The 17,536-nt window shown below is 47.8% G+C and overlaps 1 protein-coding gene across 3 annotated transcripts in view; it reads right to left on the bottom strand.

Annotated features, from left to right (window-relative positions):
- Positions 1-1,191: 1,191 nt before the first annotated feature.
- BFSP2 (beaded filament structural protein 2) overlaps positions 1,192-17,536 on the bottom strand; it is a 57,486-nt gene continuing 41,141 nt past the window's right edge. For 2 of the 3 annotated variants that reach the window (XM_084754401.1, XM_084754403.1), the window contains exons 5-7: positions 10,444-10,575; positions 3,490-3,710; positions 1,192-1,418 (exon numbers count right to left, since the gene is read on the bottom strand). In XM_084754401.1, coding sequence (XP_084610527.1) covers positions 1,415-1,418; positions 3,490-3,710; positions 10,444-10,575 — 357 coding nt within the window. In that variant the 3' untranslated portion in view covers positions 1,192-1,414. The remainder of the gene's footprint in view (positions 1,419-3,489; positions 3,711-10,443; positions 10,576-17,536) is intronic. The other variant, XM_084754402.1, reaches the window with a different exon arrangement.

Genomic DNA, 17,536 nt, shown 5'->3' with positions numbered 1-17,536 from the left:
GGAAATCTGCATGACACAGTTCCAAACCGGACCACTTGCTTCTCTTTAAAGGTTGTTGGTTTGTTTGTTTTGTGTTTTGAGACAGGGTTTCTCTGTGTAACAGTTATCAGCTGTCCTGGAACTCACTGTGTAGACCAGGCTGGACTCAAACACAAAGAGATCCACCTGCCTCTGTCTCCTAAGCGCTGGGATTAAAGGCTTGTGCCACCACACCCGGCTCTTTGTTTTTAAATAAAAGTAAACAATTTTTATTTGTCTTTTTGGAACTTTACATATGAAGGTCTCCAAATATCCCCATACTAGGTATATTACTCTGTTGGCGTGACCAGCTCACGGTGACAAAGATTGAGCTTATCTTGGTCTGTGTAGCAGGTAGGCGACAGAAACAGACGTGTTAGTTTTTGTGGTGTAGAGTGTGGTTTTAGAAGCGCTAGGGGGATAGGACGCAGGTGGTGGTTTCAATTTTAATTCGAAGGCAGGAGGATCTTGTCTGCGTAGGAAGCAGATGCATGAATAAATCTGGCTGGCCCAAGCCTTGAGGGGGCTGGTGTGAGGATCCCGAAAAGCAATTTTGAGGCTGCAAAGAGGGTGAGCAACACCCTAATTAGTCTCTCATGGGCTGAAATTGACAGAGAGGTGCGCTGCCATGGACAAATGAGATGTGTGTGCATATAAATATGTATACCGGGCATTCATGAGGTCCGAATGCCCCGTGATGCCTGCAATTATGGTGTGTTCAATAAAGCAACAGGCTGATTCCTATTCTGGCAAAAGTGTGTGTGTGTGTGTGTGTGTGTGTGTGTGTGTGTGTGTGTGTGTGTAGTGGGGGGGGGGTGTATCGGTGTCACTGGGATACCTGTCAAGCGCAGAACTTTTAACTGAACAGCGCTTATGTGTGATAAACCCCAGAACAGTTGACCCTGAGGTGATGGTGAGATTCATGGTATCAGTCAACATCCCTTCCAGAAATATCTAAGCGTGGCTCGCCCGCCTGGGAGAGTAGTATAGCAATAGAGTGTATGCTTGCCATGCGTAAGGTTCTAGCGTCCATCTTTTGAACCAACAAAACAAACCCGCACACATACACATAAGATGCCAGTGAAAATCCCCAAAGCGCCTGTGCGGTGTGCAGGTAGAAAGGAGCGTCTCTGCACCAACAGTGAGTTAACACAAAATGGAAATCAGGGAGTTGCACGCAAAGCTTTTATTCAGAGAGGCCTAGGTTGTTCAAGCTACAGGCTACATAAAGGAGAGGGGAAGGAGCCCTCTCCACTCCCAGGGAGATTTCCAGCTCCGTTTGAGTCAACTAGGAAACTCAGCGTTGACTGAGGTTCCTCAGGCATCGTCACAGGTGGGTGGCTGAGGAAGGTGCAGTTTTCTTTGTGAAAAGCGGATGTTGCCTTTGTGTTTCCCGTTAGCTGAAAAGAAACACACGCAAATCAGAAGCGGCGGAGACAGAACGTTGGTAAAGACAAACGCAGTAGGAGTGTGGAGGAAGGAAGCTGTGTTATGAGAAAGAATTTGGTCTTTGGAATAAGACAGTGCAAAGGTTCGAAGCCCTGGTTTGTGGTTTTGATGTATTTTAGACAAATGACTTCCGGAACTCTGGCATGTGAATCCTGTCAGTAACTGGGGATATGCGGCATCCTGGCGGGCATAGGAGGCAATGAAGGTAGCCAGGGTTAGGGCTGGACTTGTGTAGAACAGCCGCTCAGTGGGTGCTATGTTCCTGAACTACATTCCACCCCGACTCTTCCATGGTTATTTAAAATGCCTTTGTATATTTATTCAGATGTGCATAGGAATCTGAAAGATTTTAGTTTTGTTAGGAACATCTGTCTTTCACATCCACAGGAAGTGTTTGAACAAAAAGACAATTGGGGGGGAGAGAGAGATGTTTTCCACTTGAAAGGAGGGGCTGGAAGGTTTGCAGGTGGCTTTCCCAGCAAAGGGATGCTCTATGTTCTCTGGAAGAGCTCCAGGAAGCCATGGACAAATCCCTCCCCACAACTGGGCCTTCCTGTTCTCGCTTGAGGTGTGAGAGGTTGGAGTATATGACCCCTAAGTGGTCTTTGGTACTTTATTTTTGTTTATTTATTTGTGTGTGTGTGCATGCGCACGTACTGCACATGGTGGAAATCAGAGGATAACTTTGTGGAGTTCTCTCCTGCCTTTATGTGGATCTGGGGTTGACCTCAGCGTGTCAGGCTTGGGCAACAAGCACCTTTCCTGCTGACCCATCTCAAGTTGTCTTTTATAGCTGCTGTTTCTTATTTTTAAAAATGTACATATTTATTTTATGTGTATGGGTGTTTTGTGTGCATATATGCCTGAGCATCATGCTGGTGCCCACAGAGGCCAGAAGAGAGTGTCAGATCTCCTGGGCCTGGAGTTACAGATGGTTGTGAGCCACCATGTGGTTGCTGGGAATTGAACCCAGGTCCTCTGGAAGAACAGCCAGTGCTCTTAACCACTGAGCCATCTCTCCAGCCCTTAATGTCCTATTCTTAATTCAATGTGCCATAAAGAAGACTTCGGAGGGAAGTATGAAGACAGAGAAAATGAAGAAAAACAAAGACATGGATTTCTGGAAAGAATGTACACTGAAGCTAAGCCCGAAAGCTTATGCACATGCCCCCTGGATGTGCCTACTGATCAGAGAAGACATACATATATGTTCAGAAGTTCATATGTCTATGTGTATGTGTGAGTGATTTTGGCAGACATGGCTGGCCAGCCCCATTGTCATTGCCAACATCTTGCTTGCCTTCCCTCTAGAGTCCAGGTTAAACAGAGTTGTTCTCAGCAGCCCTTGTAGGCCAGTATGGTCAGTCAGGTAAGAGAAATTCGACAGGAAGCCTCCTCAGGATGTTGGAGAGTTGGGCTGGAGAGACAGTGGCAGCTAAGAGCACTGGGTCTTCTGAGCACCTAGGTTCGCGGCAGCCAAGTAGTGGCTCACAGCTATCTAACCAGTTCCCTCATCTGATCTCCACAGGTACTACGGAGGAGATGCACAGGCTTCCGTGTAGGCAGAACACCCACACATCAAATAAAAATAAATAAAAATCTCAATAAAAGGTAGGGGAGGAGAGGGGAGGTGGGCCAGGCATGGTGGTGTATGCCTTTAATCCCAGCACTCGGGAGGCAGAGGCTGTGAGTTCAAGGCCAGCCTGGTCTACAAAGCGAGTCTAGGACAGCCAAGGCTACACCGGGAAACTCTGTCTTGAAAGAACCAAAAAAAAAAAAAAGAGGGATGTTTAAGAGTCACGTAAGAAAAAGGCTTCTTGCTGCTTCCTCTTCTGGTCTTGAATGAAATGTGACCGCTGGGTCATCATGAGCAGTTTTATGCGTTGCTAGGGGTGGAACCCAGGGCTCTGTGTACCTTAGGCAAGTTCTCTCCCTACTGACTCAGCCCCGCCCCCGCCCTGTGTGTGCATGCCTTCCTGCAGATAAGGAGGAACTCAGGCACGTCACGAGTCATGTCCATACTTGCTCTCCTCTCTGTCCAGCAGGGCATGGTAGGATGCCACATCCTTCTGCAGCTGGCTCTTGCATGCCAGCAGGTGTGCCCGCTCCTGCTGTTGCTGCTCTGTCTCTGAGCGGATCTCTGCCAGCTCTGCCTCCAGCCTGCCCACCACGGCCCCCAGGTTCTGCAGTTCCATGTCATGCCAGTGCTTGGCGTCATGCAAGGTGTTTTCCAGGCCTCGTTTCTACAAAAGAGCGAAGGTTATCAGGCTGGGCTCTCCAGGTAGGAAATGTGTGACTGACCTGCTCTGCCTGTTTTCCTGGGACACTGATGTGCTCAACTCTGGACCATGATAGAGGTCAGTCAGAGGTCAGTGGCAACTCTCTGAGTCCCTGAGCTTTTACGATGGGCAGGAGAGAATGGCCAGGAGGGAGCTGAAGTGGACGTGTCTGACTGTTACCTCTCAGGGTTTTTCTGTGGTGGTGTTTAGTAAAGCATCTTTGTCAGGCCGTGTCCCTCTGCACCCGGGTGGGTTCCCACTGCCCCTTTAGGAGCTAGAGACCCTCAAGCAGGGATTCTGGGTCTGCATAGCCGATGACCACTTCACTCAACTAGGTCTCAGATCATGACCCCTGTGCTGGTGCCTCTGGAGCAGGTGTCACCCTCAGCGACCAATGCTTCAGTTGGACAGACTGGGAGGAGATGTGCCCTGGGTTTCCCTTTCAGTCACCACAGCTACTCATGGATTCTGAGTCCCGCCTCTTACATCTGTGAGGTTGTCATCATTTGTGGCCACCTTTCTTCTCCCGACACCGTGGCCTGACGTCAGCCCAGTGGTCTCTGCGCATCACCCTGATGTTAGTCTCTGCCTTTCCTACATTTCCCACACAGCTCCAGTAGTGCCTCGGATAGAGCACACATCTGGACTTCCATCTCCTCTGATTAAACATCATACCAGTGCTCCCAAGGGGCCCTAGTGTGGCTCCCATGGCTGGCTGTGTGTTCATTTTATGTCCTACTCTATGTTAGTGACAACATTTCTAGTCTCGGAAGCTTATTTGGTTCATATTGTTTCTCCTTTTCTTTTCTTTCCTCATTATTATTATTATTATTATTATTATTATTATTATTATTATTATTGGTTTTTCAAGACAGGGTCTCTCTGTGTTAGTTAGCCTTGGCTGTTGGACTCGCTATGTAGACCAGGCTGGCCTCGAACTCACAGCAATCCACCTGCCTCTGCCTCCCGAGTGCTGGGACTAACATGTGTGCCATCACACCTGGCCCTTGTTTCTCCTTTCCCTTTTCTTTTTCTTTTCCTCCCTCCCTTTATTTTTTTGAGACAAGGTCTCACTATAGAGCCCTGGCCTCGAACTCACAGAGAGCCATCTGCCTGCCAGGTTGCTGGGACTAAAGGTGTACGCCGCGATGCACAGCCCCACGCTGTTTCTCATTCCTGCACCATCCCTCTCTGCCCCTTCATTCCTATTCATCCCCAAGTTCAAGTTCAGGGGTCACTTGTTTAGCAAGCTTTCCTCAATGCTCCTCAGTCTTTACCACAGCCACATTGGGTTAGGGGGCTCCCCTGTGTCTCCAGGGCTCCCCAAGCACAGACATGGCTTTGAATTTAGCCCAGGGATGTATGTGCCTGTCCCACATGATGGTAAGACTTAGGAGGAAACCAGGCTGTGTACGCGCAGTGCCGGGAAGGGGCCTAAGCAGACCAGGTGTTTGGCATACATGTGGAACCTGGAGGAAGGCACCTGCTACATGGTGACAGTACTGTCCTGCTGCTCTCTCTTCCTATCAGTTAGACAGAAAACCTCTTTCTCTCGTCTTTCTGTGTACGGTGCCCTGAAAGCTAGCAATGGCCAGTGAAGTACTAAACACCAGTGTGCCCATGTTTAATAGTTTCAGGTATGGTGGCCTTGTAGGTTAGTACCTGGCTTTTAAGTGATCTTATCTTATGATTTTTTTTTTGTTATTTATTCTATGTGTATGTGTACGCCTAAGTGTATGCCCATCACATGTGTGCAGGAGCCCACAGAGGTCAGAAGAGGCATTAGATCCCCTGGAATAGAAGTTACAGAAATCTGGAGCCACCGTACAGGCGATGGGAGAAGAATGTCGGTCCTATGCAAGGGAAGTTATGTGCTCTTAATTGCTGAGCTACCTTTCCAGCCAAAATGTTATCATCATCATCATCATCATCATCATCATCATCATCATCATCATCATCATTATTGAGACAGGGTTTCTCTGTGTCACCCTGGCTGTCCGGGACTCACTTTGTAGACCAGGCTGGCCTCAAACTCACAGTGATCTATTTGCCTCTGCCTCCCATGTGCTGGGATTAAAGGCATGCGCTACCACGCCCAGCTTAAAATTTTATTATTTTGAAGTTTGTTAACTCATGTGTGTCAGTATGAGGGTATGTACACATGAGTGTAGGTGCCGGTGAGGCCAGATGGCGCCCTGGAGCTAGAGGGATGATGGGTGGTCGTGAGTCACCTGGCATGCATTTCAGTAACTGAACTTGGTTCTTCTGCAAGACTTACATATACTCTTAACTGCTGAGCCAACTCTGCAGCCTCAGTATCTTACTTTTTTTTTTTTTTTTAAAGACAGGGTCTCACTCTATAGCTTTGACTGTCCTGGAACTCACTATGCAGACCAGGCTGGCCTTACCAGCCTCTGCCTCCCAAGTGCTGGGATTAAGGGCATATGCTACACTGCCTATGTAACAAATAGAAACCATTTTTTTTTCCCTAAGTTGGATTCAATCAAAATTTGAAGAGCTATCTTTCTGTACCCCATTCTTCAGGGCGTGTTTGTTGTTGTTGTTGGGTTTTTTTGTTTGGTTGGTTTTGGTTTTGGTTTTTCGAGACAGGGTCTCTCTGTGTTAGACTTGGCTGTCCTGGACTTGCTTTGTAGACCAGGCTGGTCTCAAACTCACAACGATCCGCCTACGTCTACCTCCCGAGTGCTGGGATTAAAGGCGTGCACCACCACGCCTGGCTAGGGCATGTTTTTTAGAATAGACTTCTGACTACTGTAGCTGAAACGAAAGATTCTTGTTGGCGATGCTTTTAAGCAAAGGTCATTATATTAACCGAATCTTGTGAGTGTTCATGTTAGTGTGGGTACCTGCACACATATACGTGTGTGTGGAAATCAGAGGACCACCTGAGACTTTATTCCTTAGGTATGGTACACATTTCTTTTTGAGGCTGGGTCTCTTTCTGGCCTGGAACTTACTAACTAGGCTGAGCCTGTCCTCCCCAGTGCTGTGATTGTAAGAGCACACCACGCCCACCTTTCTACCCCCCTCCCCGTCTCCTTCTCTCTTCCCCTCCCTTTTAATATGCAGGTTTACGGAATAGAACTCAAGGCAAACACTCTAGCAACCCATCCCTCAGCCCTTTTTAACTCCACAGGATGGTGAAGCCCAAGTCAGATGCCCCACCTAGTGCCTTTTAGGAAGCAGTGTGAGATCAGCTGCTCTTTGGCTTGTGGGATCTGAGACCCCATCTATAGCAGCGGCCAGTCAAGAATGGCATAGGCTCAGAGAATCATTCGTTCCCACCACCTAGAGTTTTCTCTCTTTTGTTTTATATAGAAAATCAATTTTTGTGATTTTTTTGTTTGTTCGTTTTCAACAGACTCCTAAACCTATTTCCTCTCTGGAGCCGTTGTTGACCCTGGATCTGTAACTGTGTTTTAGAGAACTGCATCACGGGAACATACTTAGGCTGTCTGTCTATAGTTTTTGCCCCACGTTCCCCATGAGGCCGGAGTTTCCTGTGTGGCCTGAGAGTTTTCCTTGATGACTCAGGCCAGGGGGTGCATGAGACCCCATACCTGAGTCCTGTGGACCTTCTATTCCACCCTTAGAGTCCGTGTCCTGCATCTTTACCTCAGCTCCTTACGTTCATTATTTATCCTCTCCCTGCCCCCCCAACCCCCCCCCCCGCACCTACCCCCCCTACCCCCACCCCCGCCTCAAAACAGGGTCTCACTATGCAGCCCTGGCTGTCCTGGAATGCACTATGTAGACCAGGCTGGCCTCGAACTCACAGAGATCCCTTTGCCTCTGCCTCCTGGGGTGTGCGCCACTATACCAGGCCAAGTTCCTGACATTCTAGGAAATGCCTGATCCTTCAGAGATGCTTGAGCCGGAGCAGCTCTGGACAGTTGCCATTGAAGCTTCTGTGGCCTTAGGGACACGGACAGTACCAGTAACACCCTGAGCCCACAGAGGCTCCTCCTTCCTCTGGGTCACTGAAGCCTGGAAGGGACCTTCTTGCACTGCAAAATCCTCCAGAAAGGAAGATAATGATTATTTTTGGTAAATTCTGGCCTCAACCTTTCACTAAATACAGAATTCAGTTAGGCCTAATGGTGCCTGGTTTCCAATACAAACAATGCCCTAGTGGCAAACGCAGCTGAAAGTCTGGCCAGCAAAGCTGTCTGGCTTGCAAGAGTAACAGGCACTATGTAACTCTGTACACACAGGTCATTCTGACTCAGGGTAGCTGGGTGAACTATTTCCTCCCCGTCTATTCTCAGTCTATGTCCCTCATCTTGGCTGCGAGGCACCGTAATGGGAGCTCTGACCTACTGGAACCCACAGGGGACAGAGCTAGCCCATCTGGGCTAGTCATGAGCGTAGGTGGAATGCCATTACCCTGAAGTCTTGTGGTTGGCATGTGAGTTCCTTTTCCATTTCCCAACAGTTAGGAGCATGGGGTTGAAGTGAGGTAACTAGGTGGCTGATGATGCCAACTTGGGGTTCCTGAATTGGTAGTTATAGCTTTGTACAGTAAATTATAATAGGCGCCATTTGTTGACTGCTTGCCCATGTCAGGCACAATGTAAGAGGCTTGACATACGTTATCTAATTAGTCATCCCAGTGACTTTTCTGAGGTCGGTTCTATTCTGATCTTGGGATAGATCACATTTCCAAAGGCAGCTGCAATTATTATCACCATCCTGCATGGGCCCTCTCAGTGTGGCCGTGCCAAGTGTCAGGGCTCATTGGATCTCTTGCAATGGCTTTGACCAATAGAGTAAGAAATACATGATATTCGGAAGCCCTAAAGCTAAGATGTCGGGGTCGGGGGGGGGTGGGGGGTGGCTGCTAGATTTATGCTCACTCCTTAAGAGAAGCAAAGTGCCTCATTAGAAGTCCCGCTGTAGCAACAAGACCGTCATAATACAAGATACTCCAAGCTAGCTCCGTGGAGAACTCAGAGAGAGCAGGACACGGTTGAGCCATCCTACATGTGTGTTGAAAAAAATCGCTTGTGGGTGTCCCGATTCCTGCAGACAGCACGAGGGACAGGGAAGAGCTGCCCTTGCTAAGTCACAGGATGATGGATCACATGATTCAATGCTGTCATAAGCCGCCAAGACAGCAGGTAAATAGGACGACTAAAATAGCTCCTCACTAGACAAATGAGAAAATAGAAATTTACAAGGTCACATGACCAGCAAGGAGAGGAGTCCAGGGTTCAAGAACACAGTCTAAGAAACACTCCCCCAATTTCCAAACTTCACAGGGCTGCCTTGTCTAGGAGAGTAAAGTCATCAGCCTCCCGGCGGGTGGGGCCCTTCTAGATCCTGCCCTCTGCCCTACTCTATACCCACCAAAAAGTAAACATACTGACTCCAATAGTGGGGCTGGTCTCCCCCTTGTCACTCCCTCATCTGCTGAGCCTTGTGACTCTTAAGGTGACATGGATTCCTCTAAAGAAGTCAATGACTCCCCTGGGGGACAAAGGCCATGTCTAGGTCATCTTATGTCCCCAAAGCTTCTGCTATAGCTCCTGGAACATGGTGCATTTCTTGGGAGTGATAGAAATGTAAAAGCGTGCTAACACACATATGGTCCAACAATGCTTTGGGGTTAGAACGACGGAGGTGATGGTATGCTATTCTAAAAGAGCTTCCATCCAACCCGGACCAGAAGGTGAAGCTTAATTCAGTCATCTTAGGAGCTGTGTGGGGTTGGGTCCAGGAAGCTTGTAGATACCTAAATCTATAGATGTAAATCTCTTAGAGAAAAAGATACCCTATGTGCATACAATCTACACAGTCCTGCGTATTTCCTTAAATCTTGCAAAGCATCTCTAGATGACTTATATGTGATACAACGTACAGCTGTGTAGATGGTTAGGCTGTTGTTTAGGGAAAATACTGATAAGGAATAGAGGCTGCACAAGTGCAGAGCAGGTGCAGTGGTTTTCATAGCTATTTTCAGTCCAAGGTTGATTGAATCCACAGATGGAGGAAACCATGGAGACAGGGGGCTGCCTGTGATTATTTTAATGACTAATAATTAGTGGTTACAAGGCACCCACTTGCAACGCGCAGTGGGTCCGAGCTCACTAGGTGTTTGAGGTTGGGTATTCCCGAGGTGGAGCTTGAGACAACGACCTTGGAGCTTATAAACCATTACAGGATTACCCTCAGGAAAAGAGGGATTGATTGTAGAAAAGAAGACAGAGCAGAGAAGATGCTAAGCAAGGATGTAGCCTCCCTGAAACCAGTGCCTAGTCCCATGGAGGCCTCCGTCCAGCTGTTTCCACTTTAAAGCTAGTAGGCTGGGCTTTTAAAACCATCTTCCTGTCACTGTCTGGGTTAGGGGCATGGCCTAACTTCTTGATCAGGAGTCTTCTGTTTGGCTGACGGCCAGTCTCCAAAGAAGCAGGGCAGCTGAGAAGGGCAGTTGTAAGTGTTGGCAGCCAACGTTCCCAACAGTGACAGGTAACGGGTATTTCCACAGGGCCCTGCTGTGTCCACGACACTTGTTAGGTATGTGTCAATATGCTCCTCAGGGGTCAGAAGACACTCCAGGCGCCCAAACCACATCCTGTGAGAAGGAAGCCCTTTGCAAACTATGAACTGTGAGACTTCCAACTGACAGTTGAGAGTTAAACATAAAAACCACCAGGGCCTTGCTTGGCACACTCACCAGAGCCCGTAACGATTCTGTCTCAGCTTGAAGACTCTGGACTTGGCATGAAGTGTCATGTAACTCTACGCTGAGCGCAGCAGCCAGCTTTTCTTCTTGGGTCTGGGATACATGGACCACCTCTGTCTGCTGCTGCGGAGAGTCAGGTCTCAGGGTGAGCAGGCATGAGTTATACACCAGAACCAACCCTTCTTCCTCAGCCCCCTTCTAAACCAACTCTCTGCCAGAATAAAAAATAATCTTCCCCCTCTTAAAAATAAGCTTGCTAACCAATTCATATACAAAAAATTGTTCTGAACCTTTGATTCCTGAAAACAGAATAAGAGTCAAAAGGTTTGCTAAAGACTTGGCGAAGGCTGTGGCTCATGGGACATGCCTTGCTTGGCATGCATATAACTCTGGGTTCAATCTCTATGTGCGCTCCCCCCCCCCCTCTGTCTCTCTCTCACTGAAAACAGTAGGATGTCCTCATCTTTTCCTCCCTGTGTTCTAATCACACACTTCTCCTGTTTCCAGTTTCTTATGCCTCCTTTCGGAAATAATATCACGCACTGCTTAATGGCATGAATAGCGTCTGAGATCTGCAAAGACGTTTTGCTGTTATGAGCACATTACAGAACTATGTTTGCACAAGGGAAGCGGCTATGATATTACCAGGTGGTATAGTCTTTGGGCGCAACATTGCATATTTAATCTATCACTGACCAGAACATTCTTATGTGTTCTACAACTGTCGTCATAAGTAAGTATGCATCACTGCCTTCTCGTGTTTGCTACAGTGCTGACTGTGTGTCTCTGGCAGCATATGAGGTGATTATAATTGCTAAGCAGCTCCATAGCTTTGACTGTTTGGAGGTGCTATCATTTATATAGAAGTGCCCTGCTGGTGGACACTGCTATTCTTTCCAGATTTTCCCTGTTTTGTGCAATAGTGAAAAGAAAAACCTTAAGTGCCTTGTTTTGCCTCCAAGAGGGCATCTCTGAGGGATAAATGGCTAGCCTTTAGATACACTATTTATGTGAATAAAGACATACTTGTTATGTGCTCTCGAACTCTCAATCCTCCTGCCTCAGTCCCCAAGTGCTGAGATCACACGTATGCCTCAACACGCCTGTTAAAGGGTTCTGACTAATTTTCCTTCAGATAACTTTATCACTCTGACACTGGAGCCAGGGCCACGTCCCCACACCTTCCTTACACAAGGGGTTTTCTAAAGTTTATTCATTTTATTTTTAGTGTTAGCGTTTTGCCTGGATATTTTTGTATGGCTCCATGTGCATGCTTGGTGGCCATGGAGGTCAGAAGACGGTACCGAATCCCCCAAAAACGGAGTTACAGACGGCTGTGAACCACCATGTGGGGGCTGGGATGTGTACCTTGGCTCTCTGCAAGAGCAACAAGTGTCCTTAAACTGATGAGCCATCTCTCCAGCCCCAGGTTTTTTGTTTTTGTTTTTAAATCTGGATCTTTATATCTAATCATCCTTTAAAGTTAAAAAAAAAAAAACTTTATTTGCTTGTGTGTGTGAGGCATGTTTGTGTGGGTGTGCACACATGCCATGGCTCATGTGGTGGTCAGAGGACACTCTACAGGAGCCAGCCTCTCCTACCATGTGGCTTCCAGGGACTGAACTCAGGTCATCAGGCTTGGTAGTGAGTGCCTTTCCCTGCTGGGCCGCCTCTCCCTGGCCCTGGGTCCCCTTTCACTGCACAAACCAGAGCAGCTGCCATTGTGACTACAAAGGGAAGTCTGGGTTCTAATCCTTTTTCCAGAGCAAGATGGATAAGTGTGATTCCTCCCAGAGCACTCAGGGGAGCAGGTTGGTGGATGATAGTGGATGAAAAAATGAGATCATCTTTTTTTTTTTTCCTTCAGTGCGATGGCTCTGAGCCAGTGCAGTAGGCAGAGAGACCGAAGGAGCCTTTATTCTCTGCTAGGTTCCTAGCTTCCTGAAAGCATCACCTGGAGCCTCATGTGTATATGTACAGAGAAGCCTACACAGAATCATCCAACCTAATTGTCTGCCTAAGAAGCCCCTATGGAGATGCTCCTATCAGTAGCGGTGTGGAGGCTGCAAAGAGCTCCTCATAATGGCCACTGAGGGCTGGGAATCAGCTGAAGGAAAGCAGAAACACAGACCAGACCTCCTTGGCTAGCCAATGGCTGGGGGCACCTCGAGCTCCACTACTATGTGAGTTCCAGTCTCACAGTTACAAATGCAGGTGACAGCGAATGGGGGATAAGATTCGTAAAGATGACTGCCTCCCAGGCGTCCAATAGCCTGCACACATGGAAGCTCTCTGAAGTTTAAAAGTATAAAGCTATTGGCTATACATTATTCATTTGTTTGTGTGCTTGTGTGCCACAGTGTGCCTCGGGGAGGCAGAGGACAGCTTGTTTGTGTCCCTTTTGTCCAATGTGTTCTTTCCTCCTACCAGTGTGGGTTCTGAGGGCTGAACTCAGTTTGTCAGGCCTGGAAGCAGGCACCTCTCTGTCCTGAGCCACCTAGCTAGACACATTGACATTCATTTCTTGGGTGTGTGTGTGCACGCGTGCGTGTGCGTGCATGCGTGTAGATATGTATGCATGCATACTCTCATGCTTGCACACACTTGCTCACACATGCGTGCAAGCACATGCCATGGTGCACATGCCGAGACTAGAGGACAAACTTGTGGGAGACAGTTCCCACCTTACACCCTGTGAGTTCTGTGTCAGGTTTGGTGGAAGTACCACGTGCTGGACCATCCCGGTAGTTTCTAGAGAGAGCTGGGGTTGTACTTCATGTGCGGTGTCTTGGGTTTGATCCTTAGCAGCACAAAAAAAGCAATAACCACCAATAAGGGAGTTTGTGAAATCGACAATGCAGTGAGTATAACAACTACTGCCATTACTATGAGTAATTAATGTGCTTTAGGGTCTTATTCTATGCCAAGTAGCCTTGTGTTTCTGCTTTCTGGCATCTGTAATAACTGTCTCCATTTCAACCCTACGCCCTCAGATTTCTCCTCACAGACTTAACAGTCGTCTTGTGGTCCCAGGCCCTGGGAGGTGGGACTCAGTATATTTGTTTAGGGTCTATGATAAGATTCAAATATATTGACCCCCAGGCTTTGAAATCTTGGCTCCATTTCTGGGTCAGTAGAGCATGCTGACATTTTGAAATACAGCTGAGATTTTTCACACTCAAAAATTATAATCATGGGGCTTAAGAGATGGCTCAGTGATTAAGAGCATTTGGTGTTCTTGCAGAAGACCCAGGTTTGGTTTCCAGTACTCGCACAGGGGCTAATGACCATCTGTAACTCCAAGGAGGTATGATGCCCTCTTCTGACCTCTGAAGTCATCAGGCATGTAAGAGGTACACATACATACATGTAGGTAACACACACACACACACACACACACACACACACACACACACACACCTTTAAAAAATTATAACTTGCTGTGCTGACGTACATCTCTAATCCCAAGCACTTGTGAGGCAGAGGCAGGCATTTCTCTGGGAATCTGAGGCCAGCCTGGTCTACACAGTGAATACTAGTCTAGTCAAGGCTACATAGTAAGACCCTGTCTCAAAAGACACACTACACGCGCGCGTGCGCGCGCGCGCGCACACACACACACACACACACACACACACACACACAGAGTTTGTAATCATAATCAATTACTTAGGAGTTGAACTACTGAGGGGGGACGAAGGAAAATGGCGGGGGGGGGGGAGAATCTCTAAACCTGACACTTTTCTGATCCCCACTGCCAGTCTCACAAAAGCAGCGTTGGCTATGACTCAAAGCTGAAGTGGGGTGGAGACACAGTGGGCTCTCAGGGCGAGGGAGAACGTAGCAAGCAAACAGTGACACTCTGATGTCAGAAACAGCAGGTGCTATGATATCTCCTGCATCCAGGCTGAGCTCTCAGGGGCTTGCTGTATGTCTGCCTCTCCCCAAGCACTTGGCGTGGGTTTGAGAGTCAGGCCATCTCTCTGCTTTGAACTAGAAGTGAGCAAAAGCACTGGTGTGCTCTTCAGATTTCGTGCGAACACACAGACTTCATTGCGTTCTTTGTCATGAGAGAAAGGGAAATGACAGCTCATGGGGTCACAAGGACTCCTGATCTTGAAGAGGAGGGCGCAGCACTTTGATTTAGAACAACAGTTCTCAGCCTGTGTGTCGCTACCCCTTTGAGGGTTTGAATGGCCCTTTCGCTAAGACCATTGGAAAACATAGATATTTACATTATGATTTGTAACAGTAGCAAAATTATAGTTATGAAGTAGCAATGAAAAGAATTTTATAGGTGGGGGTCACCACACCATGAGGAACTGTATTAAAGGGTTGCAGCGGTAGGAAGGTTGAGAGCCACTGTTCTAGAAAGATCCTTACAGAAGTCCAACATATCTTTAATCCTCAGCACAGACTCCTGATCCTTACTGCCTATAAGATGTCCTTTGCTCATTCTTAAGAAGGTGAACCCCAGTCTCCCATCTATCTGATCTATCTGTCTATCTGAGTGTTAATCCTGACCTGGGTGTGATGGCACACACCTGCAATCTCTCAAGGACAGAGGCAGGAGGAGTTCAGTGTCATACTCAGCTCCATAGTCTGTCCAAGGCCAGCCTGGGCTACAGGGGGACCCTGTCTCCAAACAAGAACAGAAAAGAACCAACGTAGAGTGTTTGTTGATCCTGCAGTCCAACTACAGCTCTGCTGTTTTCTATGTGCGTGGTCTTAGGTACATTTCCCATCCATTGTGTGCCTCAGTGTCTTTAGTAATGGATGAAAATCAGAACTGAGAGCCTGGCTGCCAAATGTTTGGCAGTCTCTGTCACATGGTGATCCTCAGGCAGTGCTCTGTTCCAGGGTTTTCCTGGCAAGTCTCATCCTCCCATGTGGCACGGTGGCCTTTTTTTGTCTACTTCCTGCTTCCCACCCAGCTAACCTCCTCCCTAGGCTGCGGGAGCTGGGTGTGCAGTGACAACCTATCATTCGCCATCCCTTCTAGGTAGCTTAATGTCTCTCCACACCTAGGACACACTCCAGCACCTTCACGGAAGACCAGCGACATGGGCCCTGCACAATCTCAGGACTCGAGGAAGAAGAGGGCCTCCTCCAAAGGGAACTAGACCAGGTCTCATCTCCACTAGGAAGAGCAACCTCCATGATTATAAGCCTTTATAAACTGCTTTAGTGCCATGTGGTGTTGCATGTTATTTAGCTGCCGAGACCTTTCAACAGGCGGGGGGGGGGGGGGGGGGGAAGGGGGGCATGCATCCCTGTCCCGTCCCCCTCCCTGCTGCCCAATCCAGGATTTATTTGCCGGGGAAGTCTGGATGCCATTCAGCCTGCCTCAGTGGCACAGGGCAGAATGCTGGCCTGGTTAGACAGGGTCATATTGCTCCTTGAGTGGACACAAGAGCCGCTTGGCTTCTGAAGCTATTCTCTGGGGTGGAAAGCCAGTTCCCAGGCCATGTGGAAACTGCCAAAAGAAGCGGCTGAGCTAATGGCCTCATGGACTTGCTGGCCCACCCTTTATCTTAGATGTAATTAAACACACTGGATCGCTAAAAGCAATAGAAGAAACTCACCCATGGGCCTATGGAGAAAAATAGGTTCTTCTTAATTATCGGAGAAGTCTAAATTATAGTATTTTTGTCCTTGTTTATTAAGATAATCCTCTTAAGAAGGGGCTGGTTTGAGTGTCTCCTAGGAGATTGGAATATGAATGACAGTAAGTAACTCAATCTCCCACGGAGGATTTGGGTTGTTCCATCTTTGAAAAATCGCCTGTTTTAGAAGTAGGATCTTTATAACTTCTATGGGGACAGCCAATCACAAAGCATCTGTGAGATGCTCTGAGGTCAGGCAGATCAGGAAGCCAGAGGAAAGCATCCTTCTGAGATGGGGACTCTGTGTTCAGAGAAGCACCCAAAGCCTCACAGCTGTCTTGAACTTTGCCTGTGGGTCCTGAGTGCAGGAGTGGGTGGGTGGGGATCCTTTAGTGGCTGTGCAGGAGTGGGTGGGGATCCTTTAGTGGCCGTGCAGGAATGGGTGGGGATCCTTTAGTGGCTGTGCAGGAGTGGGTGGGGATCCTTCAGTGGCCATGAGAAGGCAGGCAACCATTCAACTACTGTGACTGACCACTTTAAGGCTTGAAAACATATAGCGCTGAGGCTGACTGTGGCCTTTGCATTGTCTGCATTCTCTTCAGCGAAGAGTCAGAGGGCAGGGGGACTACTTCAACAGGAAGTCTCTGCTTTCTCTGTCAAAAGCTGCTCTATCTTCCCCTACCCAGCTCCATCACAAAATGTAGCACATCATGGAACCCAGCACACACGCGCACACACACACACACACACACACACACACACACTCACTCCTTATACCACAGACATTATATACACACATTCACACAGACACACACTCCTTACATCACAGACACACACATTTCTTATATCACACACACACATACACACCTTACATCACACACACACACACACACACACACACACAGGCATACATACATATCTTACATCACACACACTAGCAAACACACATCCTTATATCACAGACATACAGATACATTCCTTACATCACACACACACACACACACACACACACACACACACACTTACACACATTCACACGTACATACACACACACCTTACATCACAGGCAGATAATCAGACAGACAAACACACACACAGATAGTCATACAGATAGTCATAGACACCTCTTATTTCATGAACACACACACACACACACACACACACGCACATACACACACACACGCACATACACACACACACACACACACACACACACACACACCTTACATCCCAGAAATAGAACTGATCTATCTTTATCTTCTTTCCTTTTTTTTTCTTTTTCTTTTTTTAAAGTAAGGTCTCGCTTTATAGCTCAGGCTGGCCTTGAACTTGCAGTGAAACTTCTCCCCCATCCTCCTGTGAGGAGTGGTTAGTTACAGTATGGTCCACCATGCCTGGTTAACAGAACTAATTTCTGTGATACACAAAGAGCCACTGCAAAACTAAGTAAAAATTCCAAAACACAGAGGAAGATGGCA

Source organism: Acomys minous, assembly GCF_964271855.1.
Source record: "Acomys minous genome assembly, chromosome: 13".
NCBI lineage: Eukaryota > Metazoa > Chordata > Mammalia > Rodentia > Muridae > Acomys > Acomys minous.
This window is presented reverse-complemented; position numbering and strand designations above follow the sequence as displayed.